Source organism: Vigna umbellata, chromosome 4, assembly GCF_029865625.1.
Source record: "Vigna umbellata cultivar VRB3 chromosome 4, Vumbellata_1.0, whole genome shotgun sequence".
NCBI classification, from domain to species: domain Eukaryota; kingdom Viridiplantae; phylum Streptophyta; class Magnoliopsida; order Fabales; family Fabaceae; genus Vigna; species Vigna umbellata.
Genome location: NC_142168.1, coordinates 11519287 through 11546689, shown reverse-complemented (window position 1 = coordinate 11546689; position 27403 = coordinate 11519287). Strand labels below are relative to the sequence as shown.

Sequence of the window (27403 nt, the reverse complement as noted above, 5' to 3'; positions counted from 1 at the left end):
GGGACCTTTCCGGGTGGTCGAAGTACTGGGAAATGGAGCGTACAGACTGCAACACGCGGACGGACGACCAATTCCAAACACTTGGAACGCCACGCATTTAAAATTTTATTTCAGTTGAATTATTCTTAAAAGTTGTATTTTCATTTTCAACGATTAATTCAATGACAGGATGTCTGTCTTCTCTCACAACTAGTCTCAATAAACACGAGGAAAGCACAAGTTAATGAACGGAGAGTTCCCCCGGGAACCACTTTCAACTTGGTCGGACGGTGAACGGAGAGTTCTTTTCGAAGAACCACTACCGTCCGAGCCTTCATAAAAGTCCAAGTTGATGAACGGAGAGTTCCCCCAGGAACCACTGTCAACTTGGTCGGACGGTGAACGGAGAGTTCTTTCTGAAGAACCACTGCCGTCCGAACCTTCAAAAAGTCCAAGTTGATGAACGGAGAGTTCCCCCGGGAACCACTGTCAACTTGGCCGGACGGTGAACGGAGAGTTCTTTCTGAAGAACCACTGCCGTCCGAGGCTTCAAAAAAGTCCAAGTTGATGAACGGAGAGTTCTCCCGGGAACCAGTGTCAACTTGAACGAACGGTAAATGGAGCAAGAGGCGAAAATAAATCTAACAACACGAAATTAAAAACAACCGGATGAATGAAAAGGTAATGTATTCATTAGCAAAGGCACCAAAAAATGCCAACATTAACAAAAGGACGACCCGACCAACATTTTGACAATCCATAATGTTGGACGGGCGGCCTCAACAATACATCAAAAAATCTGAATGAAAAATCCTAAAAGCAAAAAGCAAAAGGGGATCAATTATCGCCGTCATTCGCCTCTTCATCGTCATGTTCGACCTCCACCGCCTCGTCAGCTCCCGCGGCACCAGAGGGCCCTTTATTCTCCGACCCCTCGTCATCAGCCATGGTGTTGAGATCGACCAAGACGCCATCAAAGACGTCTTTCTTAATATCAAAACCCAAGGCTAAGGGTTCGTGTATACTGGTAAGGACGGACACCTGACGAAGGGCTTTGTTAAAACCCTCCTCGTGCTAAAAAACGATACTCGCCTCTAATTCGGATATCTTCTCCCTTGCTTTTGCGAGATCATCGATCAGAGCTTGGTTTGACTTGAGGAGCCCGACCTTAGAGCTTCTTTGACGAGCGACCTTCGTCTTCAATTGGCTGCACTCCTCCAGGAGTCATTCATGATCGTCCCGGGCGACGGTCAGGCGGTCGCTTGCATCAGCTGACTCCCTCTTGGCCTTCTCTAGGTCGGCCTCCAGCAGCTCGATCCTCTTATCATAATCATCGCTGGTCAGGATCAATTACTCCATGGCCGATTGGAGGAGGGCCGAATTCTTCTTCTTGGCCAAGAGTTCGGCACGGACCTCATCCACCCCCCGGCGGTCGGCAAACTCTTTCAAATATCAGGCGAGGGAGGCCGCCCGGGTGGACATTTCCAACATGGCGTTGGTTAGCTCCGCCTCAGAGAACGGCTTGATCAGAGCTCGCTGAGAGGAGCTCATATGGAATTTTGTCCGGTCACTCAAGTTGAATGTCGGACTAAATATCCCGCCCGGTAGTGGCGCCGAGGGGACTTTCTCTTTGCCCTTGCGAGCTTTCTTCGACGCCGACCGAGACGATGAAGCTTCCTTATCTTTATGACCCTCGCCTATAGGGTCTTTCCTTTTTTCGCACCAAGGGGGCAGCAGAGACGGTTGCCGCCTCAGAAGACAAATCCACAAACATGGCCACAAGGATTGGGACGGGATCTACAACGGGCGCCCGACTTGTGGGAACAGGTCCCCTGGTCGCTTCAAGGGGGGCCGATTGTGGTGGCGCCACGGGTACCGGGGGCAGCCGGCCAGTTGAAGAGGATCACCTCACGAGAGGAGGGCGAGGAGCGTTCGGTGCCTCCTTTGCCCGAGTTGAGGACGAACTAGCCCCGACTCGCTTCCTGGAGGCCATGAAGTTGGATTGGCGGGGTGCAGGAGACGTCATGAGATCTGGAAAAAATAAGAAAACTCAAACGTTAAGGTCGACATACTAAAGAAAAATGAATGCAACGTAGTAATACCATACCGAACGCTTTTCGTTGACAATCCTCATGACGAAGGCATTCGACCAAGTGACAGGCAGAAATTCGGCGGAGGAGGGCGTTAATGGTGCGCACGGCCTCTAAGTCGGCCGGACCCAGCACGCCCACGGAGAACACTTTTATTTTTCGGGGTTCCCTCGTCCAGTAAAAAGGGAACAAGGGATTGCCCGCGTAGTCATGGAACTCATGATGACCGGAAGCATCAATGATGATCTTGAAATATTGATTCTTGAAGTTCTTGAACGAGTCGGAGTACGGGTGGAAGAGTGTCACATCCCGAACGGAAGTTAGAGACATCCAACCGCCTTGAGAGGGCGGACGAACCTCGAAGTAGTGGAAGAAGACGGGGATTGTCGGAGTCACTCCCATGGCCAGGCACATTGCTAAAAATGCTTGCACGGCCGCCCAGGAGTTGGGATGCAGCTGTGCCGGGGCAACGTTGGCCTCCTGAAGGACGACCATCTGAAATTTCGTAAAGGGCACCCAGACGAAGAGTTGAGCAAAATAGACTGGCACCGTAAGGAGCCCGGTCGTATTCTGTCACCACAGTACCATCACCGTCCGACTCAAATGGGGAGTCGTCGACGCGGATACCGCCCTTGAGTAAAAAGATGGGGATCCCGTTGATTATCCGACCATCCGCCCCGCCCGGAAAGCTAGGCTCCCGGACCGTTTCCTCAAAAAACGACGACGACACCGAACTTGGAGAAGCATCGTGCTCACCATCGCCCCTCGTCGAACTCCCGCCCGATGACTCAGAAACAAAATCAATATGGACAACAGCCATTTATTACCTGAGGAAAAAAGAATACCGAGCTTGAATGAAAGCGGAGAAAGTGAAAATGACAACACCCTCTCTCCCTATTTATAGAAAAGTTTCTGTAACCGTCGAGTGCATCTGCACCGTCGAAGGCTAGCACGATCAACGCTCCAGATGCGAGGCCGCTTCAGCTTTCGCCACTGCAAATGTGACACGTGTATTTCCCGTCCAAATCCAAATCCAAAAAGTCGAAATCCCAAAGCCCATGAAATCCAGCCCAATACCAGTCCACTAACCCTCGCTACCCCATGGACAGGGCGAACACCAAAGTCCTACGTACACTAGGGCTTGGGGGGCTTGTGTACCAGTTAGGACCGGGCATCAAACAGACCGGACGTCTGCATAACCATAATGGTCCAACCACGCTACCCCTCTGCTCGTCATCGGGAGGGGTCGGGCGTGATAGGCCGGACGTCCGTATGTCCATGATTACGCAACATTGCTGCTTGCCATCCGAATAAACAACAACTCATATGAGGTCGGTCGGTCATACCGCCAACTAACCAGATTGCCTATATGGGTCAGCCGGTCGTAAGGCCAAACTTCAAAAGACCGACCGGCCACATCGCTAATTAACCAGGTTTAAGGTAAGTAGTGGTTAAAAGCTATTGGGCTGAATTTGGGCCGTGATTAACTTTTCACTAATCCCAAGCCCATAGCAAAAACTATAAATACAGATCCAGGGTGAGTGATAGATAGGTTGCATTTACTGCACATTTATTACTGTTCTGTCGAAAAACGCCATTGCTCTCAAACTGACTTTGGCATTGGAGAATCTTTCGCAGGTCTCCCACCCGCACGCAGAGAAGGAAATCGAGAAGTAAGGAGCGAGAACCGGACGTTCAAGAGACGAGAAGAGGAGGATGTGGAGGCATTGGACGACTCAGCCCCTACAACCGAAACAATACTCGTACAGAGGGTAGTGCCAATCAGTTTGAAAATTTGTTATTTGCCTGTGAAAGCTTGGTCTATGACTTTGCATCAACCTACTCTTGCAGGAATAGAAAAAAAAATTTGACGGGCTAATTCGGCCAAAAGAGAACAATGTTTTCAATTCAAAAATCCAAATCAACTTTGCTCGTCGATAGTCTGACAGGCCAGATCCACGGATGAATGAGGCCAACCTGACAACCTAACTTGGTTAAAAAAAGATTGAATTTGTATCACTACACTTCATATTAACATAAAATGAGAATTTAACTAAGGTTTGACAACTCGATCAAATAATCCGAACTATAACTTATTTTAGTCCTTTTCAATCCAGAATCAACCTTTTTTTATGTAAAAATAAAAAATTTTAGTATAACTCGTCAAGTTCTAGAAAAAAGAAGAGAAAGAAGCCGACAGGCTAGTTCACCAAGTCAACCAGACCAGATTATAAAGTTTAATCTGATTTCAATTGATAAACATAGTCTGATCTGAATTATTTTTGATAGACTAATATCGGGTTAGGCTTAAACAAGTTGAATTGGTCCATTTTACCACTCTAGTTTTAGGTATGGTTGAACATAGCGTTTAATGTCATGATTCATGTAATGCCAAAAGACTTGCTTGAAATCCTTACCATAATTTTTGCAATCCCTGCTTGCCTTCTTACAGAAGAACTGTGATACTCGTTTACAATTGTGGTCGTAAGATGTAGCTGGTTTTTGTCATACAGAGCATGCTTAACTTCCATTGTTGGTTGTTCATCCTGCATCCTACTGTGATATATATATATATATATATATATATATATATATATATATATATATATATATATATATATATATATATATATATAAAGACTTACCAACACTACGCTGCAACTTCAAATTTGTACTAGCCGAAAACGATTACAATCACAACTTCCTTTAAAATCACTTTCACAAAAATACTAAGAACAAAGAAAGCTACAAAAGCTAGAGATATCTTAATCAAACTTGACTACTTCAAAAGCTCACTAAATTGCCTATGGAACATGTCTTCTGAGTCACTGTATACGGTTTCCTGTTCTTTCAGGCCAATGACATACTCAAATCCCCCCTCTGATTTTGGGATAATAACGGTTTTGGACAATAAGGTATAATCGCTATCGGTATTTATGATATCTTCTTGTTCCTGCACCAACAGAGCAAGCTCAAGTTCCACCTCCACTTCACCCATTGCTGGTCGTTCATCAGGTTGCTTATTTATGCATCTTAAGGCGATGTCTATAAAGACTTGCCAACACTCTGGTGCAATCTCTCCTTTGATTTTCGGATCAATATTCTCCTCAATACACTTCTCCAGTAATTCTTTTTCTATTTCAAAATAAACCCGTTCAAAAATTCTTCTTACTCCCACAACTTCCAGTAGAGTCATACCAAATGAGTAAACATCCCATTTATCTGTGACATTATCGGTCGTAAATGACTCAACAGGTAAGTAACCACAAGTACCTAAAAAGAGAAACTATCATCAGCTTTGTTCAGTTTAATTCACACAAATTCATTGCAGTAAGTAAGCTCAATAAAACCGAAAACTATTCTGTAGCAGCATATAATTATAAGATATATTATTATACAATAACATAGATATGAACAATTACCTAAAAAATCCGTTTTTATTGGTTTTGGTTTTTCCTTGAAATGTGCTCCCAGTAAGCTAGAGCTGAAACCTGAGAGTTTTGGGTGCATGTTGTCGTCCAAAAGAATTTTTCTAGGCTTGATGTCATGGTGAATGATGGTGCGCTTGAGTCCGGCATGAAGGTAGTGTAGTCCACGCGCCGCTCCTATGCAAATCTGTATCCTTTTTTTCCATGGAAGTGCTTCCCTAACCTCACTTCGCAGGTGTCGATCCAGAGATCCATTGGACATGTTCTCATACACAATAATGCTCTCTGTTTCGTGGTTGCAAAATCCTACGATAGACACACAATTAGGATGGCGAAGCTGACACAGTAACTCTACTTCTCTTTTTAATATTTCACAGCTTTGCCCGTGAAATCGCTTCACTGCGACTTCGTAATAAGAACCATCATTGTGTTGGAGACAACCTCTGTATACTTTACCGACTGCTCCTTCAGCAATTTCTCTGTTATGATCAAAATTGTTGGTTGATTTCCGAATATCAGCAAGAGAAAAATGACGGCACAACTCTTCTATTACGGTTGGATATTGTCTCCTAGATGAACTTGAGTCACCAAAACATTTCAGAAACATTTTTAGATTTCTTGGCACAGAGATTGAAACTGAGTGTCTAATTAGTACCGACACCCATGGTTACATTTTAAATTTCTTGCTAAACACTATATTTTTTGTTAGTTTTGATAAAAAAGAGTTTAATATATTGATTAATATCAAATGAAAAATATGGACAGCTTTTGTTGTTTCATCATCGAAGGTGGTGGGACTGTCAAGATAAGGTGTGTGTTTCTTTTCCTTTTTGAAAAGGTAAAGTGAAGCACAAAATAATTGCTTCAAACATGTAGTTTATAAAAATTATAATATTTTTTTTCTCTAGTTTATAAGTTATTCTTCAGAGTTTTTTTTATAGCATTCTTTTAGTTGTTATTTGATTAAATATTTTCAGAAAAATTTTCAATTATTTTAATTTATAAATAATAAATATTATGAATTGGTTTTTATGATATCAAAAAATTTAGTTTTAAAGATTAAAATTCTGCTACTGCTATTGTTTTTTTTTCATTAATAATTTAAAAATTGAATTATTAATTACAATTTTTTGTCATTAAAATTTAGTTTTAATGATCATTAGGGAAATACTAATTACAATTATAGACAGATTACTAGTACTGACTAAATTATTCAAAATTTCTAAAATATGAATTAATTATAAGTGCTTTCAATTAAGGATGGAAGTAATTCTTAGCATTATTTAATTATAACCATTTCATCAATTTGAGTATTTTCAATTAAATTAAAATTAAAATATTATTATGTTGAGTGTTTAAAATATATTTTTTAAGTATTTTATTGTTTAATTTTATCATCAAAGATATGATTTAATTTGTCTCCAATTTATTAATTCAACTTGCTTTTTTTCTTCTTTAATCCGACGGGTTTATGGGTAGTTGTGTCCTTATTTCACTCCCACTATAAACACCAGTTACAAATTATCAGGTATAATAAATTTATGAATTTGATAACATTTACTCTAAAGGCTTTTTGAAGTTGGTCAATAATGGCAGTATTAATTTGAATAGTTATTTAAAGGTATTTCTATTCTTTTATATCTTTTGTATACCTGTGATATTATATATAGTCTTTGATTATTTTGATGTTTAGATATTTAAAAGTATTCCTAAGGAGAAATATATTTAAAGTTTGTTATGGAAGAAAAAAATCAAGATGTATTTCATAAATGGAAAGGTAGAATATTAAAGTTGAGAGATTATCAATTATTTAATTTTGTCATTGGTGGTATGGTTGAGTTTTCTTTCTAAACATATAGATGATAAATTTACTAAATTTGGAAATGATGTACATGGTTGTTGATATTTACTAAATTTTGTCAGTTGCCTGGAGTAGTACTGTATATTGTTTTGGAAGATTATGCTATCAATGACAATTATGATGAAGTTTTTGGATTGAAATATTGATGATTATCTATCTTAAAAAGTTGTTAAGCAATACTTTTAAACATACTAATACAGATAATAATTTTGCAGAAAACTAAGAGTAACATATTATGTATGCAATTTCATGAGTTTTATTGTGAAATTGGTTACAAGATATGCTTAATTGTGTAATTAATTATGACTCCATGCTTTCTATTTTGCAGGTGTCATGGGTTAATGAAATTGGACATAGGTTTCTGAGAAGTGATATTTTGATGGTAAATTCTTTATAAAAATCCTATAATTGTTCTATGATGTTATATAACATGATGAAAATACTATTTGACTATGAACAATATCTTATAATTTAAAATCTTGAATATTTTTCAAAATAGTATTATAAGTCTAGAATGAGTTGTAAGGAATAATTTATTTAGTTTGAGAACTTTCTCACCATATCAAGCTTAGTCTTTGTCAAAATAGGTTGGTTTGTAAAATTATAAGTAGGTTTTACTGATTTACATGAGTTTTAATTTTATCTCATATATTAGCATATTTTTGTCTTGATAAATATATTTTTGTTTAAAATAACATATAACTATTGAATATCATATTTTTTTGTTTATAATTTACAGAATAATGAATTTTATGTAAAAAAGAATATGTAATTTTTACTCAAAATACATAAATGACAAAAATAAAGAAACATATACTACGCATGTTTTCTGTATAGAAAACCATTGTTATCAACAATTTATAATAATAGGTTAATTTTCACACCCTGTCAATATAAAATTGCGAGTAAATTAAACTAATTATTATGATGTTTTGTAAAGTTATGTTTTTTTTAGCATTTACAAGAATATTTCTTTAGAAGATTATACTGTGTAATGTTTTAACCAATTAAAGAGACAAATATATAAAAATGATTAGAATGATGCTTTTTAAACAATAAAATAAATTACCACAAAAGTACAAAAAATTATTAGGAGTTTGAATAATTTCACAGAGTATTTAATACTATTCATTCTGTAACTTTACATTCTTAACCAGTAAGTAATTACGTGAAACATGATTCCAAAAATAATTATTTTAAAGTTAATAAATTTATCATGAAAATAATCTAATAACTCAGTATTATTTATATAAATCATTATATTTTTAATAATTTTATAAAATTTAATATTAGTTAATGATTATATCTTTATGTATATATTTTCCCTTTATAAGGTACAGCTATATACCACATTGCCGTGCTTATACATGGAGTACAAGAACATCAGATATGCAACTTGTCTCAATGAATATGGTACAAATATTTTATTTTAAACATAAACAAAAGAGTCACTGTCCTTCATATTTAGTTTTTATTTTTTATTTTACAGAAAAAAAGCATATTCAACATTTATTTCAAAATTAATCATAAATTATTGCATCCAACGTATGCAAACATTGAATAAAATTGAAATGGATGAATTAATAATATTATTTGGCTTATACAAAATAATTATATATATGATTGTGATATTTCAAGCATTCAATGCCTAAATAAAAGGAAGATCTTCAACCTAAGCTTTTGACACAAAACATTTACAAATATCGAAACATGCACTAAAGCGTAAAGATTAAATAAACATTTCCAGGGTTTGAACAAAAGTAAATTCAATATATTTTGACTAACACTAATCTCAGCCATTGAATTTTTTATTATGGTATCTGACGGTTATAACTGGCGGTTTGTCGGTGAATCACTACTTTGTGTTTCATGTTAGACTTTTGGAAAAGTTTTGAAGGGTTATAGATTCCTCCACCCACTCACCCACTGAAACAATGATGGGACATTAGAAGAGAGAAAAGCAGAGAGAAACCAAGAACTCGTCTGGTGATTCGTTCTGGCAATTTTTCCCAAAACTCCAAAACCCCCCTTTTATGGAACTAGATTTCCAACTTCACAAAAATTTCAATCTTCTATAGCTTTATCTGTATCGCACTCTTATTCTCTGCCCCCAATAAGAATTTCATTCAAAATTCTCTCAGGTGTTTTTTTTTTTTTGTTTTCGTTTTCAGAAATTTAACCGCTGTCCTTTTCCTCGCATGCCCTTTTTGGTTTTTGATAGTTTGGTTTCCTTCTTATTTGAGAATCGCAAATGGGTATTTCTTTTTTCAGTTTTTCTTCTGTGGGATTTTTTTTGGGTTGATTTTTTTCTTCTTGTGTGGGGGACTCCGGTGTTTCTTTTGACAATTGATGCATGTGATTTTTGTGTTTTTATCTTGTTGACTTTTCAATTTCTAGGATGGAGGGCGTGGTTTGCTTCTTTGTGTGTAGGTTGTTTTCTAAATAGTGAAACAGTGATTGTGATATTTCAGCTGAAACGGAAGTTGATCCTTCTGCTAGTTGATGTATTAGCACGACTAACCGGTTACCAGTGAAGTAACCAATCATTTTTGCCAAAAATTGAAGGAATATTGCATCTTATAGCTTTTCCTTGAAGCACTCATAGTTGCAGTACACTTTTTTGGTGTTTAGTTTTATTGCACGTATTTTTGCAATGATGTTTTTGCGTGTGTGATGCTTTGGATTTGGAGCATCAACATTAGTTGAATTGTATTGTTCAATTCAGGCTTATAGAAAAATCTGTTATTTTTATTTTCCAATTGCATGACTAGAAGCTTGTACTTTGCCCTTCTCAAATGGTTTTGGTTTCAGTGATATTTATTCAATTTCGATGTATGTTTCAGGTGATCAAGAGAATCAGAGCTTGCTCATCCATATAACAGATCATCTGAACAGAAGAGGGAGGGTACTGGTTTGCGGAGGCAATTGTACTTCTGCGAGCTTAGAATCCTCTCTCCTTTATTTATTAATGGAAGGATAGTCATTAGTCTTGTTTAGTGCTGTTGGGGACTCTTTTACATGTAGCAGCATCAATGTTTTGATGATCTTTGAGTTGAGTAGTGAAAATTTTTTAAATTGAAAGAGAGAAGGATATTGAAGCTGAAACAATGGGATCAGTTTGTTGCTGTTTTAATGTTGATGATTTTGAAGATTATGTGAATCCAAATAGTCCTGTATATAGGAACTGTATGTGTCTCAGTTGCTTCCTACAGAACGTTTTGACTGTGGTATGTTTCTAACTCCTAACACCCTGTCATGTTCCATTCCCTTGTTTTATTTTGATTCACTTTTGGACCCTGTCTTGCGTGTTCTGTCTGTAGTTTGATTTTGAAGTATTGCTTAATGTTAAACAACCGTTATTGTGCCTCCATAACTTTACAACTTGGTGTTTTTTCAACCCTTCACCATGGGAAATTTGTGAAGGGAGGCTCGTTATAGCATTGCCATGGACAATAGTGGCCTGTATATATGGCTGAATTTTTGCCTTCTTCATATTCTGACACCTGCTATGGTAACCTAGAGGTCTTTCTTCATGGTCATGTCTTGATGCACTATCTGTGCTGAGAATTCCCTACGTGTGAAGTGGCAAACATACCTTTTACATTTGTAGGAGCTTCTGTTGTTTTTTGTTATTATTATGTATACATGCTTCCTGTTTATTGTTCTGTCGCTCAGAACTATATAATGTGAAAAATACTCATAATTGAAGTCATATGTTGAGATTGCTGTCATTTTCATTAGTATTTTGAAAAACCTTTTAGTATTGAAATAGATTTCCCAATCATCCAAAACAGTATAAATTGTGATGTATTTCATATATGCATTTTTTCTAAACTTCTGGTCTAAAGTAAATATTAAGGTTGTCAAAATTGAGAGTTTGCATAAACTCATGGAAGCTCTGAACATTTGCATGCAACGTAAACTTTCAATAGTTTACTTAATATGCAGAAGTTATTAAAATGCCAACAAATAATATAATACAATAATTCAACATTTCAATTCCATTATAAAATAAAGAGAAAATTATTCTAATTACTCTTAAGGTTTGGAAAATTACACAGACCCTTTTTTCCTATCCCCAATCTTCCCTCCTTTAATTGTCTGATAAATATTACACAGATACGTTTGTTTACACTGCGCTAACCTCCTCAAGCTCTTGAAAAGCATTATAACATGTACCCATACGAGGGAGATCACTGTAAGTATTGAAAAAATTAGAGATTTTAGTGTAATTTCACAAAACCTCAGGGGTGGTCAATGTAATTTGCCCTAAAACAAAATAGAAAACTAAATTACCCCAATACATTGCACTAAGAAATTAAAGGAACAAAACCAGTGTATTTGATGTACTCCCAAGTCCCAAATTTTGAATCAGTGTGTAAATATGAAATTTATTTTGGTTGTTCTTATGCACGGGTCAGTTAATGAAAATACCTTGTTGGTGAGTGTTCTTATACAGAAAAGAGGCAGGCCTGGTCCGGTTGGAAGAGAGAAAGAATGCCACTGGCTCAGATACAGGTCTGATTGCATGATAGATGAACAGATGAGAGGAGAGGAGAGAGAACCACAAATTTCAGACCCAAGTTGCAAGAGAATAGTGGAGTACCCTAGTTCTCTGTTTTTAATAAATCACAACCCAAAAATGCTCTCACCCAGCATTGTTATGGGCAACTATTGCCCAACGGAATTTGCAGAACTACCACTAAAATCGTGATTTTGCACTTGTTTGAGCGATTTTTTTTTTTTTTTTTTTTTAATTTACTCTAGCTTACTTTAAAACGAGTTAACCCATTTCATGGATTTAGGACCGTAAATTGAGTTTACGTGTAGGCTTATGATTTTGATATTAGATTTGTAAGGGATAATTTTCTTGAAGCCCTGGTGCTAAACTTCTTGTGAGAAGGCCATAAAAAATTAATTAATAAGAAGTTGTAATCGCCTATAATTTTGTTTAGGAAAGCTTTGCTGCATCTGTTAATCTAACGAATTTGGTGTTATTAATTCAATTGTATTGATTGCTAAGTACATTAATATTTGGTGGAAAGTATTTTAGTCTTAGATCCATTTATAATTACGAGAACTGTACTCCTTATATGCTAAATCTCTTTCCAATCTTCCTCGAATTTCAGTATGCATCAATATTCCGTAGAGGGGAAGCGCATGCGATTCCTTCATCTTTACAGGGCACAGCATCTATGACTTCTACAGCTTCACTTGATAATTCTCTATCTGACATGTACCGCTCTCCTCCAAGGCCCTTGCCTTATGATTCAGACCCCAGGTTTTTCCGTTCACAGCGAGATGGATTAGTGTCAAGACGTGAGAAGGGTTCAAGTCATTTGAATGAAGAGTCAGAACCTCTAAGAGGTGATGTAGATACTGACTCAGAATCTTTAAGTTTGGGTGGTAAATGGAACGATACCAGTGAAGATGGATCAAAGGAATATCGGAAGTCCTCTGTGAGACTTTCATCAGCAAAACTTACGACTGGAGCTGGGGTTGTCTATTCATCGTCGGAAGTGGAGGATGTCTGTCCAACTTGCCTTGAAGGTATGATTTTTATTTGTACTCAAATTTTTCATCAGAAGATCACACGATGCTGGGGCTCAATTTTGCATGAAATATTGGTCTGTAGCAAAATCCTGATAGCAGCAAAATGTTCAATTTAGGGCTGCTATAGTTGGATAGCTGTTTGATTGAAGACTATGGATACAAGTTAAATGATTTGTTCTACTCATTGATAAAATGCTAAAAAATGGAAACATACCAAAAAAAATAATTATAATGAATGTTAAAATTCAGTCTTCAGATAATTTCATTAGTCAGTTACCACTAAAGTCAAGGAAGCAAAAGGTGCAGCTCAATGCATGAGATTCCTGGTTATTAAGGGTTTGGAAAGGTAGATGTTCACAACCTTACTACAGTATAGGCCATGGCCAGAATTTGAACTTGTAACTTTCATGTGTCTGTCGGAAGGAGTTATCTTTACTGTTGTACCATGGTTCATCAAAAGAAGTTGTGGCCACCAAACTCGGAAATTAAAACTTTTAAAAAGAAACCTTTTTGAAATATAGGAAAACACAATGCGAGCTCTTTGAAAATATTACAAACGCATCATGTGAAACTCTCTCCCTTAACACAACACGGAAAACAGAGAAAGAACTACATGGAATGATGTAAATGCTTATAAGAATTGAGGGCTGTAGCCTTTCTGAATTTTTTAGGATATGAACAAAACTGACCAACTGAGGATTGTGATGTAGGGAAGGCTTTATCTGTAAATGATGAAATGCCACTGGAGATCTGGTTTAGTAACAAAACGGGGAAGATATTGGCATTAATCATGTTTTTTGGTCTCCACTCTCCAATACATGCATGAAAGGAGGATATGTTTAGTCTTGAATCAGAACTACACGCTTTCTGATATAAAATATAAGGAAACCACTAAAAATATTCTAAAATCCAGCTTTCAACTATGTGCTCAAAACAGGGAGGGCAAGTAGGGGTTTACTCGGATATTATATTTTATTTGATTTACTTGTTGCAAATGATATTGAGACTGTCAGGTGTGCCTTCTGTCCTGTAAATTGTGAAGAGGGAACAAAAAATCAAAGCTTCATGTTTTGAAGAATTAAAGAAAATAATTATGCTTCATTCAATGGTTTCTACATGCCATTTCATAAGGTGATCTGGAATGTAGAAAAACATAGTCCGTTAATATTGATTGGCGGCATTGACTTAGAATTTAGAATGTAACTTTATATTTGAGCTCAGGAATGTTGGAGGCCAATCCTTAAATTTTGATGAATACTTGTGCTTGTAAAAACGTATATTGGTTGTACTTGTTAACACCAGGATGGACACTATATTGGCAATAGCAACTTTATCATATTCTTACATTTGTTTCAATTATTTTTGCTTGCAGAATACACTGAAGAGAATCCAAAGATATTGACAAAATGCTCTCATCATTTTCACCTTGGTTGCATTTATGAGTGGATGGAAAGAAGTGACAATTGTCCTGTTTGTGGGAAGGTAATGTTTACTTGGTATTTTATGAATTATTTCTTACTGAAATATCCCTCTTCATTAGAAATTAGAATATGGAACACATAAAATTAGTAGGTTAAGAACCAGGCTGAACTAGTTAGTTCAACCAGAAACCCGCAAATTGACGACGTCTCTGGTTTAGTTATGTAAACTGTATGGTGTCCATAGTGCAAAATGTTTTTAACCATCCAGTTCCAGAACAAACTGTTGAACAGGTCCAGTTCTTCCCGTTCAAATGAGCTTGTGTGCCAACATATTGCTGAAGGGCAAAAGTTTAGGATTCAAAAACCATCTAATTGGCATGGTAGCTTGGAAAACATCAGGCTACCAAATAACAAGATTCTTGTTAAGAATACTTGGTTAGTATTTGTGCAGTGCGTGATGAAATGATAAATAAATAAATAAAATGTATGAATAGTAAAAAAAAATCATAGGTTTTACTCTGTTAGTCATTCAATTCTTGTTGTTAAGTCTCTCTGTCCAACAGAAAACACTGCTCCGTGATTTTTTAGGCAGTTTCTCGACCCTGTTCTTGATTTGGGTGAGCGGCTTATTAAATCCGTTGAAATTTCTTGTTTATTTATCTCAGAACAGGGGAAAAGACAATGTGTTTGTGATGAGGGAAATGGCTTGTGAAATTTCCGCATATAGTAATGCTAGGAACGCATTCCTTTGAAAGCAGTCTCTTTCATTGGTGAAATTTATTGGAAATCACTGAATCTCTCTCCTAAATTTTTAGTTTTGAATAAATCTTAGTCAATACGAGAGTATGTTACAAAGAGTGTGTTCTCAGCACATCTCTGGCCAAAAATCATAAAAATGTGTATGCTTTTGCTACATAATTGTGATGTTGGACATAGAATGTGCCATTTTGTAATATTTCCATTTAAAGGGCTTGATAAGCACTTTTTAATAGTGAGATGGAATTTCCACTTGGGATGAATTTAGTATGATTTTATGACATGAGGCTTGTAGGTACAAAAAATGTTGTAAGAAAAACTGAACTGAATTGAAATTAAAGGCCAAAGCCATATGTTTATATAAAAAAGGCCGTTTTGGATACATAACAGGCGTATTTCAGTTTTTCTTCTACGATAACTATTTATTATGATCATCATTCATTGTCTTATGGAACTTATTTTCTGATGCATTGTATCTTTTTAGAAACTGTAGCTTTTGATCACAGAAATATTAGGTGTATTCTGTGACCCTTGGTTATTAACTCTGTTACTTGTTACTACAAACTTAATGGCACGGTCTATTTATTATTCAATATGTGATTTTATATAATTCTAAAAGTTTATATATGATAGGAGGTGATGGAAATGCCGACATACTTGGGCATGATAATAATTATTTTAACTTCGCTGACATAGACTTCCACCTGGCATGCATTAATATTGTTTATATATGAAATATCACTTGTATGTCAATTTACTTGTCTGTCCGTTTCAGCTTGATTCTAGCAATATTTTTTATTTTCACACAACCTTTTATGATTATGCTATTTTAATATTGATCTAATATAGTATATAAATTCAGCATGACTGGAGTGCTAGCACATGGATAATAATTTGTGCATTTGACAATATGTGCATTCAAGATTTGTAGGCTAAAATCTGCACTAGAAGTTGGGGTGTACTGAATCGTGATATTTACTTATTTATATTTTTGTTGTAGGAGATGGTATTCGATGAAACGACTTAATCTTGACTAAAAAGGTTTATGTCGTGGATAATACCAACATCAGAGGAAAGGAAAAATACAAGCATAGACATTGTGAATACTTCAGATTAAGTGCTTATCGTGTATAGTTAGTAAATAACTTTTATTAACCATCAATGTAAGTTCAATCTCATCCAAGTTGTTTCTATATTTATACTTTGGCCCTCGCCAAAACTGCGAAGATTAAAAGAAAATTTCATTTTAGGTGGGAACTTTGTAATGGTTTCAACAGTTTGCCTTGTAATAGAATGATTACCTCTCTGTTTTTTTATTTTTGAGTTTTTGTTCATATTTTTTATGAGCTTACTCCATAAGTTCAGTTTTTGAACCTCTTTTCCTAATTGGTTTATGCAACTGATGAGCCGTAGAAAGAAGAGAATTAATCCAAATTGGACATGGGAAAATATGGTTAGTTCCTTGGAATATTGCTAATTTTTAAAATTAAACGAGATATGCAAAACCAAACTTTTGAAAATTTTCATTAAATAGTTTTATATTAAGTGTGCCTCAACTCATCGTACACATTATAATTTCTACAGGTTTGGTGTACTCTGATTTTCTTTTAATTTAAATAAAGTTCTAATGATTTGATTTGGCGTAAACCACTTTTTAAGCTGAGCGCTGATTTGACCTGTTTTCCGAAGCAACTGTGTGAATGTGGTATTTCAAAAAGCTTACAGCAACTTGACGTGTGCTGAAGTGAAAGTGTAAATGAAAACATGAATCTGTCAACAACACTGGTTGCAGGGTCAGTAGCAGAAGGATGAAAGGTCCTTAAGTCGTTGCTCATCAATGTTTTCGGTCAACAAGAAATATGAAAAGGGCCAAAACCTGAAGTTATTGGTTGTAAAGATATAAGCTTGAATTAATGGAGGATTATAAAGCTAAAAATACTATCCCTAAGCTCTTATTTAAACAAAAGGCTAATAAAAACTTATTACTGGGTTAGGAAAAAAAGAGGGAAGTATCATAGTACTGAAAGGTAAGGCGCGTTGGAAGTGAGGCCGAACGGTAAGGTAAAGGGGAAGTGAGGCTGAACATAAAGAAAAGGGGAAGCGAAGCCGAATGGTCTGAACAGTAAGGCAAGGGAAAACTTAGCCGAAAGTAAGAGAGGGAAAACTAGGGCGAATGGTAAGGCAAAGGGGAAGTGAGGCCGAACGGAGTAAGAGAGGAGAAGCTAGGCTGAACGGTGTAGGCCGAACGGTGTAATAGAGAAAAAGTAGACCGAACGGTATCATGATAAGGCAGGGGGAAGTTAAAGACCGAACGGTGGTTTCAAGGGAAGAGGGAGTTAAGGGCCAAACGGTAGCCCAGAGGGAAGATGGAAGGGTAGACCGGATGATATTTAGTAGAAGCAATTTGGGTTAGCAGAAAGGTTAGGGTTTCGAAAGGCAACACTATAAATAGTCTTCCTGTAACTCTATTCAAGAGGTTATTTTTCTTTTGAATATAGACTGGGCATATTTGCCAGTGGGGAAGATAGGCTTTCTTGGAGGAGATTACACTTTGTAATTTTCTATACTTTACAGAATCAATAATACATACATACTTTCATTTCTATTGTTCTAGTTTTTGAGTGAGAAGAGAGCGTAGATTTAGGTTACTCGTATAAAGTAACCTAAGATACTGTGACATCTTTCTCTAGGCAAAACGGTGCTAACGGAAGGGAAATTACATTTTTTTGCCAACCAAATCAAGCATAAGCATTTCACACAGGGTGCAAAATTTAAAATAGCAGGACAATAAATGTATGGATAGCAATGCCAGATAAATAGCAAAGACATTGAATTTATTATGGCTATCCGATAAACAAGGGCAAAGACACACTATATACACATTATTGTAAAACATAAACATTCTCTTGCATGTCAATAGAAGTTTCACATATGATAGAGTGCTATAAAACTCTGAAGACCAACTTTTCATTTCCAAGGTTTCATCCTTATTGTATAATAGAAACTGCTAAGAGCTGAAAGTCAAGTTGTAGCAACTTGGAAAGCTTTCAAGAAGACTTCAGGGATTTGTCCACCACTCAACTTGTGTTTTCCATTAATCTGCCAAATGATAAATAAGTGAATAACTTTGTTTTTTTTTTCAATCTTTATGACACTGTAAAAAAACAGACTGGAATTTAACACTGTACACAGCACCTACCACATAATATGGAACCCCTGAAATGTTTCGAGAAATCGTGTTAAGCTCCTCCTCAACCTAGGTAAATAGAGTCATGGAAAGCAAGAGCATCATTAGTCGATCTCACCAAGTAAAAATCGGGTTTTGTTGTAGTTGTTGTAAAGTAATTTATGCCATTTCGTGTCTGCCTAAGAACTAAGGTTCTGTATGGTTACCGTTTAAATGGTGTAATGACTCTACACAGGTAAACTGAAAACTAAACACAGACTGAAAATATAACGCTACCAGTTTGACGTTAACACCAAAAAGAAGGAAATGAATTTAGCATTTTGAAGTTATAACTTGCAATGCCTTTTAACTCAAATATTAAATCCAATAATGCATATCCTAGTAATAATTTGAATTTGAAAATAGCATAAAGAAGTGTATTTTTATATGTGTATTACCTCCTTCAGACCATTGTTGGGATCCTTAAGAAACTCTTCTGCTCCAACTATACCAACCTTTGCAGCAGATTCAAGAAGAAACTCACTGCATCCAAATTGAAAATGATAATTACTATGTCGTAGGAACTTTTTTTTAATAAAGTAGTAGAGCTAATGCAATGCTAATTGCAATCCTAACTATGTTAGTATCTAAGGAAGTCGATTTGAAGACAATTTAGTTTAAACGTCCAGCGATGTCTGCTAAATCCTACCACAAAAGACCGCCCATCATCGCATTTGTTTCAAGCTGTTTAATATCACTTTTGAATTCACTTTAAAGAGTACTGTTAATTTTTTTAATGCACATCCCTGGAAGAAATGAGATATTCAACCTCAAAGAAATAAAATATATATATATATATATATATATATATATAAATCGCTTGTCTTGTGAGTATTAAGCGTCACTGATATGCCAGAAAGAGAAACAATTCAGCTCTACTGAAACCCATTCCGATGGACATGTCTTCAATGGAGTATGTCGTATTTGTCCTTGGAAGGGCTTAAAAGAACATACATGAAGTGGCATTAATTGAGCAAACAAAACAGATAACAACACTTACTGGTCACCAATGTATTTTCCCTGTGTGAAATAGCCTATGGCAAGTTCTTCAACTAGAAGATGTTGCTTCTCAGGACCCTGCTGTCTTGCAAAATATATAAGTCTGTGGCTGTCAATAGTGTTTCCCCTGCCAAAACCATGTTTGTTGAACATAACTTAGACAAACTTCAGAACACTCCATTTTTAAAGTGATTTCTATATGCTTGTCCTTTGATGAAATGTAAAACCACTATCTATCTTACGTGAGTCCAGACAAACAATACTCCAGACCAACATTCTTGAACACCTGCCAAGTACCAAACTTCTTCGTTGGGATGAAAAATAGACAACACAGACCAATGATAACAGAGTGATCAACAGATATAAACCTCTGACATCCGAGCTTCCATCCGTTCTGATTGGGAACCAAACTTTCTTCTGTAATACTCCCTTTTGTCAATGCCTTCTTTAGGAGCTTCAGGATCAAGTTGAAACGGATGCCATGTTACCTTAAATTCAGTTAAACAGCAAATTAACACATGAAAAAGGCAGATATATTTGGTTTCAATGCATACGCACAAACAAGAGGAGAGTGTGAACCTCGAAGTAGTATTTATCATTGGAGGCAGCTAATGCCCTATCTAAATTCTTTTTGCCAACAAAGCACCATGGGCACACAGTATCAGAAGTAACGTCAATTCTCACAAGTTTCTTTTCAGAAGTCTCACTCATCATCCTGCTGTTTCTGCAATATGATTACAACATAACAAGTAAACGTAAAGATTGCTATGGCAAGGAGGAACAATATTCTTAAACTATTACCATTAATTTTGAGAGAAACATATTAATCATCTCTAACCCGTCATATTTCTTCCTAATGCTTCTAGAGAACTATGACCCAAGTTTCATACCAAAACTTAAGGCTGGACTAATAAAAGTGAGATCATTCCAAACACTTTTCATTTCCTTAATTCATGTAAATGAAGCGTTGGGTTAAAGATCAATGCAAATTAGTGGGATAAAATCAAACTATTGATCTACCGAGAAAACAGTAAAGAAAGTATCAAATTCTGCATGCATACTGCATCAAAGTTTCCCTTTCTCATATCTTCATATTTGCATAACAAAATCTTAATCCGCTATAAAGGCAGATAGACAAAGAAAAAATGCTGTGAAATATCAGATGCAGAACAACCCACAACAGTTTAGAAAACAAAAATTAGAAAGAAGATAAAGTTTGACAAGAGAAAAAAAGAAAAGAAAAGACAAGCATAATCAATAACCAACCCAATTTACCTGGAAGGATAAACAGAGAGGAGAGGCAATAAATTCAAAAGCTTTGTCACGACTCCAACGAATTGCATATGGAATCTATTCTTTGACAATGACCAGAGATTATAAACCTAAACCAGGAGGACAAACTTGTCCCTTTGACTGTATTATTATTATTTATTATGGTTTTATGTTCTTTTTAAATTCTTCTCCTAACTGTTCAAGTCGTCCTTTCAGACCCAACCATCCTAATTACTATATTTTAATAATTATTTACAAAATTTAAATAGTTTTCTTCCTAATACTCTGGTTATCAAATAAACATATATTTATCATAATTTCTAAATCTGTTAATAATTTATAGATGAAAGTTGTTATATTAAGCATCTTTTATTTGGTATAAATGAAATTAGTAAACCTTAAACATCATTCTTATCCTTACATTCTCAAATTATACACGGTCGTTGACTTTAACAATAAAGTAGAAAGAAGAGGATGAGAAGAAAACCTATATTCACGTGAGTGTAGGTGCTTACCAGAAAACCTAACTATGTATTTAATGGTGATAAAATGGATGAGAAAATAAAGTAAAAAATCAAGAACAGATGTGTATTATTTTTTTCTTTTATTCTTCAGATTCTTTATCGTTTTTGGATTTAAACAACTTTTCTATAAATAAAATTTTCATATGTTTTCTTTTTTAATTTAAGCATCTTTCTTTAACAAAATCATTAATCAACATTATTAAATTATCAGAAACCTAACAGGTCAAGCATTATTAATTTCATCTATGGAGGAAATCTTGCCTTTGTAAGCAAGCTAAATATTATATTACAAAATAACTTTTTCGTAAGTCGAATCTTTCGTGCACGTGATTCGATGGGAACGAATATCTTGTGTTTGAATTAAATAAAAATAATATTATTTTAATATCTATACATTGAAATATATATATTGTAATTGTAATATAGAAAATTGAATATAGTGAATGTGAGGGTGGTGAAGAACCAGAAAAGCGTTTGATACCCGCCACTGCTTCTAAGATTGACTCTTCTACGCTTCTTCGTTTCCATTGACTAACCATTCTTCATTCTTTCCTTTTCCTTTTCCTTCTCATTTTTTCACTCTTTTTCAGGTATCTATCCTACGCTTCTCTCTCCCATTGCATTGGATTTCCAACCCTATCCTCTCCCTTCTCCTTCACACTCCATTTCCCTAAATTCCCGCTTTTTTCCTTTTTAATCGCTTATCTAGTTTTGTACTTTTGCCATAATTATCTGATTTCATAAGGAAATACCTCGATTGGCTGCTAATTTCTTGTTTTCAACTTTTTTGAAACCAGAATGATACGGAAAGCGGGTTCAATTTGATTTTCATTTTTCGTTGCTTTGATTTAATCGTTAAGATTTTAGATTTGGGGTGCGGGGCGTTGAACTTTTATTTTTCTTAGCTGTTGTTTGTTTATGTTATTATTTGTTGCAATCTACAATTGAGCTTGTTGGTTTTTGCTGGTTAAGGTAGACAGAGTATGGATATTGATTCGATTTTCGGGACAACTCGACCCGTGAGTGTTCCAAGGAAGAGTGCCATTTATGTGTGGGGATACAATCAATCAGGGCAGACGGGTAGAAAGGGGAAGGAGGACCAGCTGAGGATTCCGAAGCAGCTGCCTCCTGAGCTGTTTGGATGTCCGGCTGGCACCAATGCACGATGGTTGGACGTTGCCTGTGGCCGGGAGCACACGGCGGCAATTGCTTCCGATGGCTCACTCTTCACTTGGGGTTAGGACTTTCTAATTCTCTTCTGTGTTTTACTCATTGTTCATTATTGCGTTCGTTCAAGTACCGTCTGTGTTTTGAAGTGTTGGGACTGGTTTATTCCCATGATTGTTCTGTGCTTGTGTTATTTAGGCATTCAAAGGGATATCAAATTAATAAATTTGTAGTCAATTATTTGTACCTTCCCTCCGTCGTAGACTTTGCTAGGGCATAATGGTGGATCCAGAATTTGGATCTTCTCCGGCTCCCTTCCCTCCAGCCATCGTGCAGTAAACATCTAAACCTTCAAATTTGTTACGAGAGGAAATAGAATATAATGAATGGTTGAGATTTTGGATGGAGAGAATCTGCATTTTGGATCCACCGTTAGAGTGATTTGTAATTGATTCCCACCAGGGAGCTCAGGCAGGAAAGGAAAAGGGCCATACCAAATTAGTAACAGTGAGCTTGTTCATGGGACTTCCCTTCCCAAATTTAAGCCTCCAATCTATTTCGTTCCTATGTTCAGAGGCCCTAGGCATATCTCCTTTATGTTATATATATAATAGCATTGGTTGGCAACAGACATGTACTTTGTTAAGCAGTCAAGTTATTCCATTTAGTAGCGACCATACAAATTATTTTGATATCGTTTCTTGCGTGTGCACAGTTACCCTTGAGGTTTTTTGTTATGTGAAAACTCAAGCCAGGGGTTGGTTGTTGGATTTGAAAAATAGAGGGACAGAAAGTGTAGGTCTACTTTTGGGAGGGAGACATGTTCTCTTTGAATAGTGCTTGCAGGAACTGACTTCCGTATTCTAAGACAAAAACATCTTAAAGGATTTCTCATTGCACTTCAAATATAGGATGTGGTCTGTCAGAAGAGACAATTTTTCCTGTACAGTTCTTTCCTCGTTATAATTGGAATTACTTCCATTTGATAATTTATTAAGAATTTACAATAGGGACACCATGCATACCAATTTATTTACTGTAGATTATTTTTCCCCCTTTATTATACAATTCTACTTGTTTGTCTGTTATTTTTAATGGTTCATATTACATATAATTAGAGGAAACATAAAAGTATCTAGTGTCTAAGACTCGTGCACGTATATGCTAGGCGCTAATGACTTTGGTCAATTGGGTGATGGAACTGAGGCGCGAAGGAAACATCCAAAAAAAGTAAAGCAATTAGAGTCAGAGTTTGTAAAATCTGTATCCTGTGGAGCACATTGTTCTGCTTGCATTGCTGAACCTCGAGAAAATGACGGTACCATCTCCACAAGAAGGCTCTGGGTGTGGGGACAAAATCAGGTAATACCTCTTAAAGGATGAATACAATGTTGTCTGAATCTATCATTTTCTTCTTCAACACACTGTTTGTATTCCAGGGATCAAATCTTCCAAGGTTATTTTGGGGAGCCTTCCAACCTAATACAGTAAGTATATATGTTTGAACACACACTGGCTTATTTGCGTGCATATTCATCATTGCTTAAAGAATAATGTTATTTATTTGATTTTCTCTTTTATTTTTGTTACTTTCCTTATTTAGAGGTAAATTTACCTGAGTACCTACTTCTATTTGTCCATGCAAGGTAGAGAGGAGTGAAAATGACAATGGAAAAGAGTACTTATAACGGACATTTGCAAGCTCCATTTTCTCATTTGCCTTTTTTTCCTAAGAGTCAGCCAGCCATCATATCTGACCGTTGATTGGATATACATTTTCTGTTGCATATTTGTTACTCATGCTTTATTGCCATGCCTAACTATGATTTTAGGTTTTCCTTTCTAAACAATGTCTATTGTATAATTTATTTCTTATTTCTATACTCATTCTCAGTGTCTTTTTTTTTTTCACTATGAATAAAATCTGTTCCTTTTGTTGATGTAATTGCTTCTGCGAATGTAATTATTTCATAACATTTCCTTTTGCTTAATTTCTTTCATGATGTATGAGTGAATCCTTTCTTCTGGAATTTAATTTAATTTTTATAAAATGTAAAGAAACTGTGTAGTTTCTTTTTTTTTTTATGGGGGGATACAATTTTTAAATTATGTAATAGGAATTTTTTATTATGTTTTGCTGTATGTCCTCTTACCTTCCTATCTTCCCATCATTTATATCATCACACTTGCAGATTATCCGTGAAGTGTCTTGTGGAGCTGTCCATGTTGTTGCTTTGTCTGAAGAAGGCGTACTACAAGCTTGGGGTAACTCAGTTATTCATTCTTTATTTACAGTTTTCTTTCTAAAATTATATTGTTTATATATGACTTGTAAATTTATGTCGATGACTACCTTTATTGATTGACATGGACGGAGGCATATAAGTTTAGACAGCATTGAATGTAGGAAAGTAAACATGAGCACTTGCAAACTGGGTTTCTTGCCACCTACTAATCAGGGTTTTCTCACTGTTTTTATAAATCAGGCTACAATGAATATGGTCAACTTGGCCGTGGTGTTACTTGTGAAGGACTACAGGGTGCTCGTATTTTAAGTTCTTATGCTAAATTTCTTGATGAATCCCCTGAGCTTGTGAAGATTGCCAGAGTGTCATGCGGGGAGTACCACACAGCAGCCATTTCTGATAAGGGCGAGGTGTAAGTGATTTGAAGGACTTACTAAATGGAGATAGTTATAAATTTAAGCATGAGAATTGTGGTTTTCCGCATGACACGTTAGGGAATCTCACTTCGGGAGACAAGATACAATGGAAATGCTGCATCTATTATGCAAGTTTCTGTTCCTTTGGCTCGGCTATAAGCAAAAGTCGACTGTAGTTATACATAACTGGAACCAACCGTGTAACCCTGTTCTATTATATTCTGAGTGTCCTTGGTTTAAGTAGGTTCTGTTTGAAAAATATCTGTGGCGAGGTTTATTATTTTATTTGCAAGGTTTTCTGTAGGTTGTTGGGGATGGATCTTGTTCTGCTTAAATAGTATTATTGGGGATGCATAAGCAGTATCACCAGTAACTATTTATTAAATTGGCTTACTTGTTATAATACTTCCTCACTTGTTATATTTGTCCTTGGAGCTTGCAGTTACACATGGGGGCTTGGAAATATGGGCCAGCTTGGGCATTCTTCACTCCAGTATGGGGATAAAGAGTTAATTCCAAGGAGAGTGGTTACACTTGAGGATGTTTTCATAAAGGATGTGGCGTGTGGTGGTGTACACACGTGTGCTGTAACTCAGGGAGGAGCACTTTATGCCTGGGGGGGCGGTCAGTCTGGGCAGCTAGGACTTGGCCCCCAAACTGGATTATTCTCGTGTGTTGCTAATGACTCGCAGACATTTTTCCGAAACATTCCAGTTTTAGTTGTTCCTAAAGGTGTTCAACTTGTTGCTTGTGGACATTCCCACACACTTATCTCTATGAGTGATGGTCGAATTCATGGATGGGGTTACAATAATTATGGCCAGGCAGCCAATGAGAAATGTACATATGCTTGGTATCCATCACCAGTTGACTGGTATGTATTTGTTACTTAAAGAAACTTTTTCATGACCACACAGGCTTTTATATTGAAGTTTCTAAATCACAGGTGTGTTGGGGAGGTTCGGAAACTTGCTGCTGGTGGTGGCCATTCAGCTGTGTTGACTGATGCTTGTTCGTTAAAGGAGTTATGTGAGTTTGTACTTGCAGATAGCATGACTTTAGCCAATGCTGCTAAGGTTGAGGATATTGCATATAGAACTGGATCAGATGCTTTGGCACGCCTTTGTGGAAGACTCAGGTACGTGTGGTGTTTATGATTTTTATATAAACTGCTGCTTAATTAGACTATCATTAAGTTACGGGATGTGGCAAACATTATTAGTCAACAATTAATTAATCCTTGAAAGGAAAAACAATTGTTGGTGATGGTAGAAGAGTATAATATTTGATGGTAAAACTGGATTCATTCTTGAGCTGAGTTGGGGCTTCATGTTAAGTGTTTCTGAAAGAAAATTCTGGCACAATTGCCTTTTGTCGTTGTTTTTTATTTTATGCACTATTATGATACAGTTGCTCTCCCTTTCACTTTTCTTTCCTATTTTAGCTTTGTTATTTTCTCAATGAATGAAATGCTAATGTTGTGGCAACAACTTAATGGCAGAGAGTATATGCTTGCTGGCGGAGCTCTCGAACAAAAGGATGAGAAGAACAGTCTCAGACTTAGCATATAAAGTTAGTATTAGTAATTACTTGTGCATATTAAGTTGTACGATATATGTATTCATAATTAGACCAACGTCATTATTTGGACAAAAGCAATCATGCAATTGACAAGAAAGATCTTACGAGACAATGAATTTGTTCGTATCGAATCGATGGATCATTAACTCGGTGCAAGAAATTTCTCAGCCATCTATCTGATTGAACTCTTTATCTAAATGAGACTCTATTAATGTTGATCAGCTACTTTTATGCTATGCGTAGCTACAGTAGATGACTTCCTACTTTGTATCTCTCCTAATCCCAAAAAAAACAATGTTCCCTGCGTTTTAGAGCACTCTGCCGTTACCAACTTTAAGCTATCTGTAATCAAGTTCCTGCTGCAACTTCCTCCACCCTCAAGACATTAACGACTTTCTGGCTGGATTTACCTATTTTTTTACCAATAATTTCTGCCTGGATATTTTATTTTTAGGAAAATAAAGAAAAGTTACAGTTTTTATGATAATTGTGATTCAGTTAGTTTTATTTGAATTCTAATTGAATATATGTTTGAATTTTAGAAATTTTAAGTGTTTGTTAAAGGAAAAAATCAATGTTAGCGTATGATAAACCTTAAAAAATTATTAATGATTTTAAATTTACAAAGTAAAAAAAGTAAATGAAAAAGAGCTCTCTTTAAAAGTTAATAACATATTAATATTAAATGTTTCTTTTTTAATAAACACACTTGATAATTACTAAGATTAAATTCACGTTGAATTATTTCAATTAATAATAGATTTAAAAAAATAATATTTAATTGTCTCAATCGTTAACGAACTCAAATAAAATTGCAGAATTAAAGTATTCGTATGAATATTATAATTTTTTCTCTTATTAATTAAAAACGAAATATTTCATAA

At 35.9% G+C, this 27403-nt stretch overlaps 4 protein-coding genes across 6 annotated transcripts; 2 read left to right on the top strand and 2 right to left on the bottom strand.

Annotated features, from left to right (window-relative positions):
- Window positions 1-4710: 4710 nt before the first annotated feature.
- Window positions 4711-6231, bottom strand: LOC124841558 (receptor-like protein kinase FERONIA). The gene is made up of 2 exons (XM_047317848.2): window positions 5492-6231; window positions 4711-5342 (listed from the first exon to the last, which is right to left on the bottom strand). The coding sequence occupies exons 1-2, from the start codon at window positions 6102-6104 to the stop codon at window positions 4849-4851; spliced, it is 1107 nt and encodes a 368-aa protein (XP_047173804.2). The 5' UTR covers window positions 6105-6231; the 3' UTR covers window positions 4711-4848.
- Window positions 6232-9245: 3014 nt separating this feature from the next.
- Window positions 9246-16404, top strand: LOC124841553 (E3 ubiquitin-protein ligase At3g02290-like). Its single transcript, XM_047317841.2, has 5 exons — window positions 9246-9499; window positions 10202-10585; window positions 12488-12908; window positions 14284-14393; window positions 16089-16404. Exons 2-5 carry the CDS (start codon window positions 10466-10468, stop codon window positions 16113-16115), a joined length of 678 nt encoding a protein of 225 aa, XP_047173797.1. The 5' UTR covers window positions 9246-9499; window positions 10202-10465; the 3' UTR covers window positions 16116-16404.
- Window positions 16405-17880: 1476 nt separating this feature from the next.
- LOC124841551 (uncharacterized) lies at window positions 17881-20740 on the bottom strand. Of its 2 annotated transcripts, none has more exons than XM_047317838.2 (8): window positions 20589-20740; window positions 19893-20037; window positions 19682-19801; window positions 19556-19599; window positions 19315-19440; window positions 18713-18797; window positions 18288-18344; window positions 17881-18187 (listed from the first exon to the last, which is right to left on the bottom strand). In XM_047317838.2, the coding sequence occupies exons 1-8, from the start codon at window positions 20654-20656 to the stop codon at window positions 18110-18112; spliced, it is 723 nt and encodes a 240-aa protein (XP_047173794.1). In that variant the 5' UTR covers window positions 20657-20740; the 3' UTR covers window positions 17881-18109. The 2 variants fall into 2 exon arrangements, with proteins under 2 accessions (XP_047173794.1, XP_047173795.1); XM_047317839.2 differs by lacking the exon at window positions 20589-20740 and adding an exon at window positions 20375-20582.
- Window positions 20741-21541: 801 nt separating this feature from the next.
- On the top strand, window positions 21542-26740 carry LOC124841554 (Regulator of chromosome condensation (RCC1) family protein). 2 transcript variants are annotated; one of them, XM_047317844.2, is made up of 9 exons: window positions 21542-21699; window positions 22082-22345; window positions 23445-23638; window positions 23716-23763; window positions 24469-24541; window positions 24763-24934; window positions 25381-25812; window positions 25885-26076; window positions 26440-26740. In XM_047317844.2, exons 2-9 carry the CDS (start codon window positions 22093-22095, stop codon window positions 26507-26509), a joined length of 1434 nt encoding a protein of 477 aa, XP_047173800.2. In that variant the 5' UTR covers window positions 21542-21699; window positions 22082-22092; the 3' UTR covers window positions 26510-26740. The 2 variants fall into 2 exon arrangements, with proteins under 2 accessions (XP_047173800.2, XP_047173801.2); XM_047317845.2 differs by having other exon boundaries at window positions 21547-21699; window positions 22086-22345.
- Window positions 26741-27403: the final 663 nt, after the last annotated feature.

What these genes read in the sequence shown, in the direction of transcription:
- LOC124841558 (XM_047317848.2), bottom strand. Translation starts at nt 6,104, where the DNA reads ATGTTTCTGAAATGTTTTGGTGACTCAAGTTCATCTAGGAGACAATAT. An exon ending in AATAAAAACGGATTTTTTAG is followed by an intron (nt 5,343 to 5,491) that starts GTAATTGTTCAT and finishes TTCTCTTTTTAG; the next exon opens with GTACTTGTGGTTACTTACCT.
- LOC124841553 (XM_047317841.2), top strand. Translation starts at nt 10,466, where the DNA reads ATGGGATCAGTTTGTTGCTGTTTTAATGTTGATGATTTTGAAGATTAT. An exon ending in TACAGAACGTTTTGACTGTG is followed by an intron (nt 10,586 to 12,487) that starts GTATGTTTCTAA and finishes CTCGAATTTCAG; the next exon opens with TATGCATCAATATTCCGTAG. An exon ending in CTGTCCAACTTGCCTTGAAG is followed by an intron (nt 12,909 to 14,283) that starts GTATGATTTTTA and finishes TTTTGCTTGCAG; the next exon opens with AATACACTGAAGAGAATCCA.
- LOC124841554 (XM_047317844.2), top strand. Translation starts at nt 22,093, where the DNA reads ATGGATATTGATTCGATTTTCGGGACAACTCGACCCGTGAGTGTTCCA. An exon ending in TGGCTCACTCTTCACTTGGG is followed by an intron (nt 22,346 to 23,444) that starts GTTAGGACTTTC and finishes CGTATATGCTAG; the next exon opens with GCGCTAATGACTTTGGTCAA. An exon ending in AGGCGTACTACAAGCTTGGG is followed by an intron (nt 24,542 to 24,762) that starts GTAACTCAGTTA and finishes TTTATAAATCAG; the next exon opens with GCTACAATGAATATGGTCAA.
- LOC124841551 (XM_047317838.2), bottom strand. Translation starts at nt 20,656, where the DNA reads ATGCAATTCGTTGGAGTCGTGACAAAGCTTTTGAATTTATTGCCTCTC. An exon ending in TATTGTTTGTCTGGACTCAC is followed by an intron (nt 19,441 to 19,555) that starts GTAAGATAGATA and finishes TGGTTTTGGCAG; the next exon opens with GGGAAACACTATTGACAGCC. An exon ending in GGAAAATACATTGGTGACCA is followed by an intron (nt 18,798 to 19,314) that starts GTAAGTGTTGTT and finishes ATTTGGATGCAG; the next exon opens with TGAGTTTCTTCTTGAATCTG.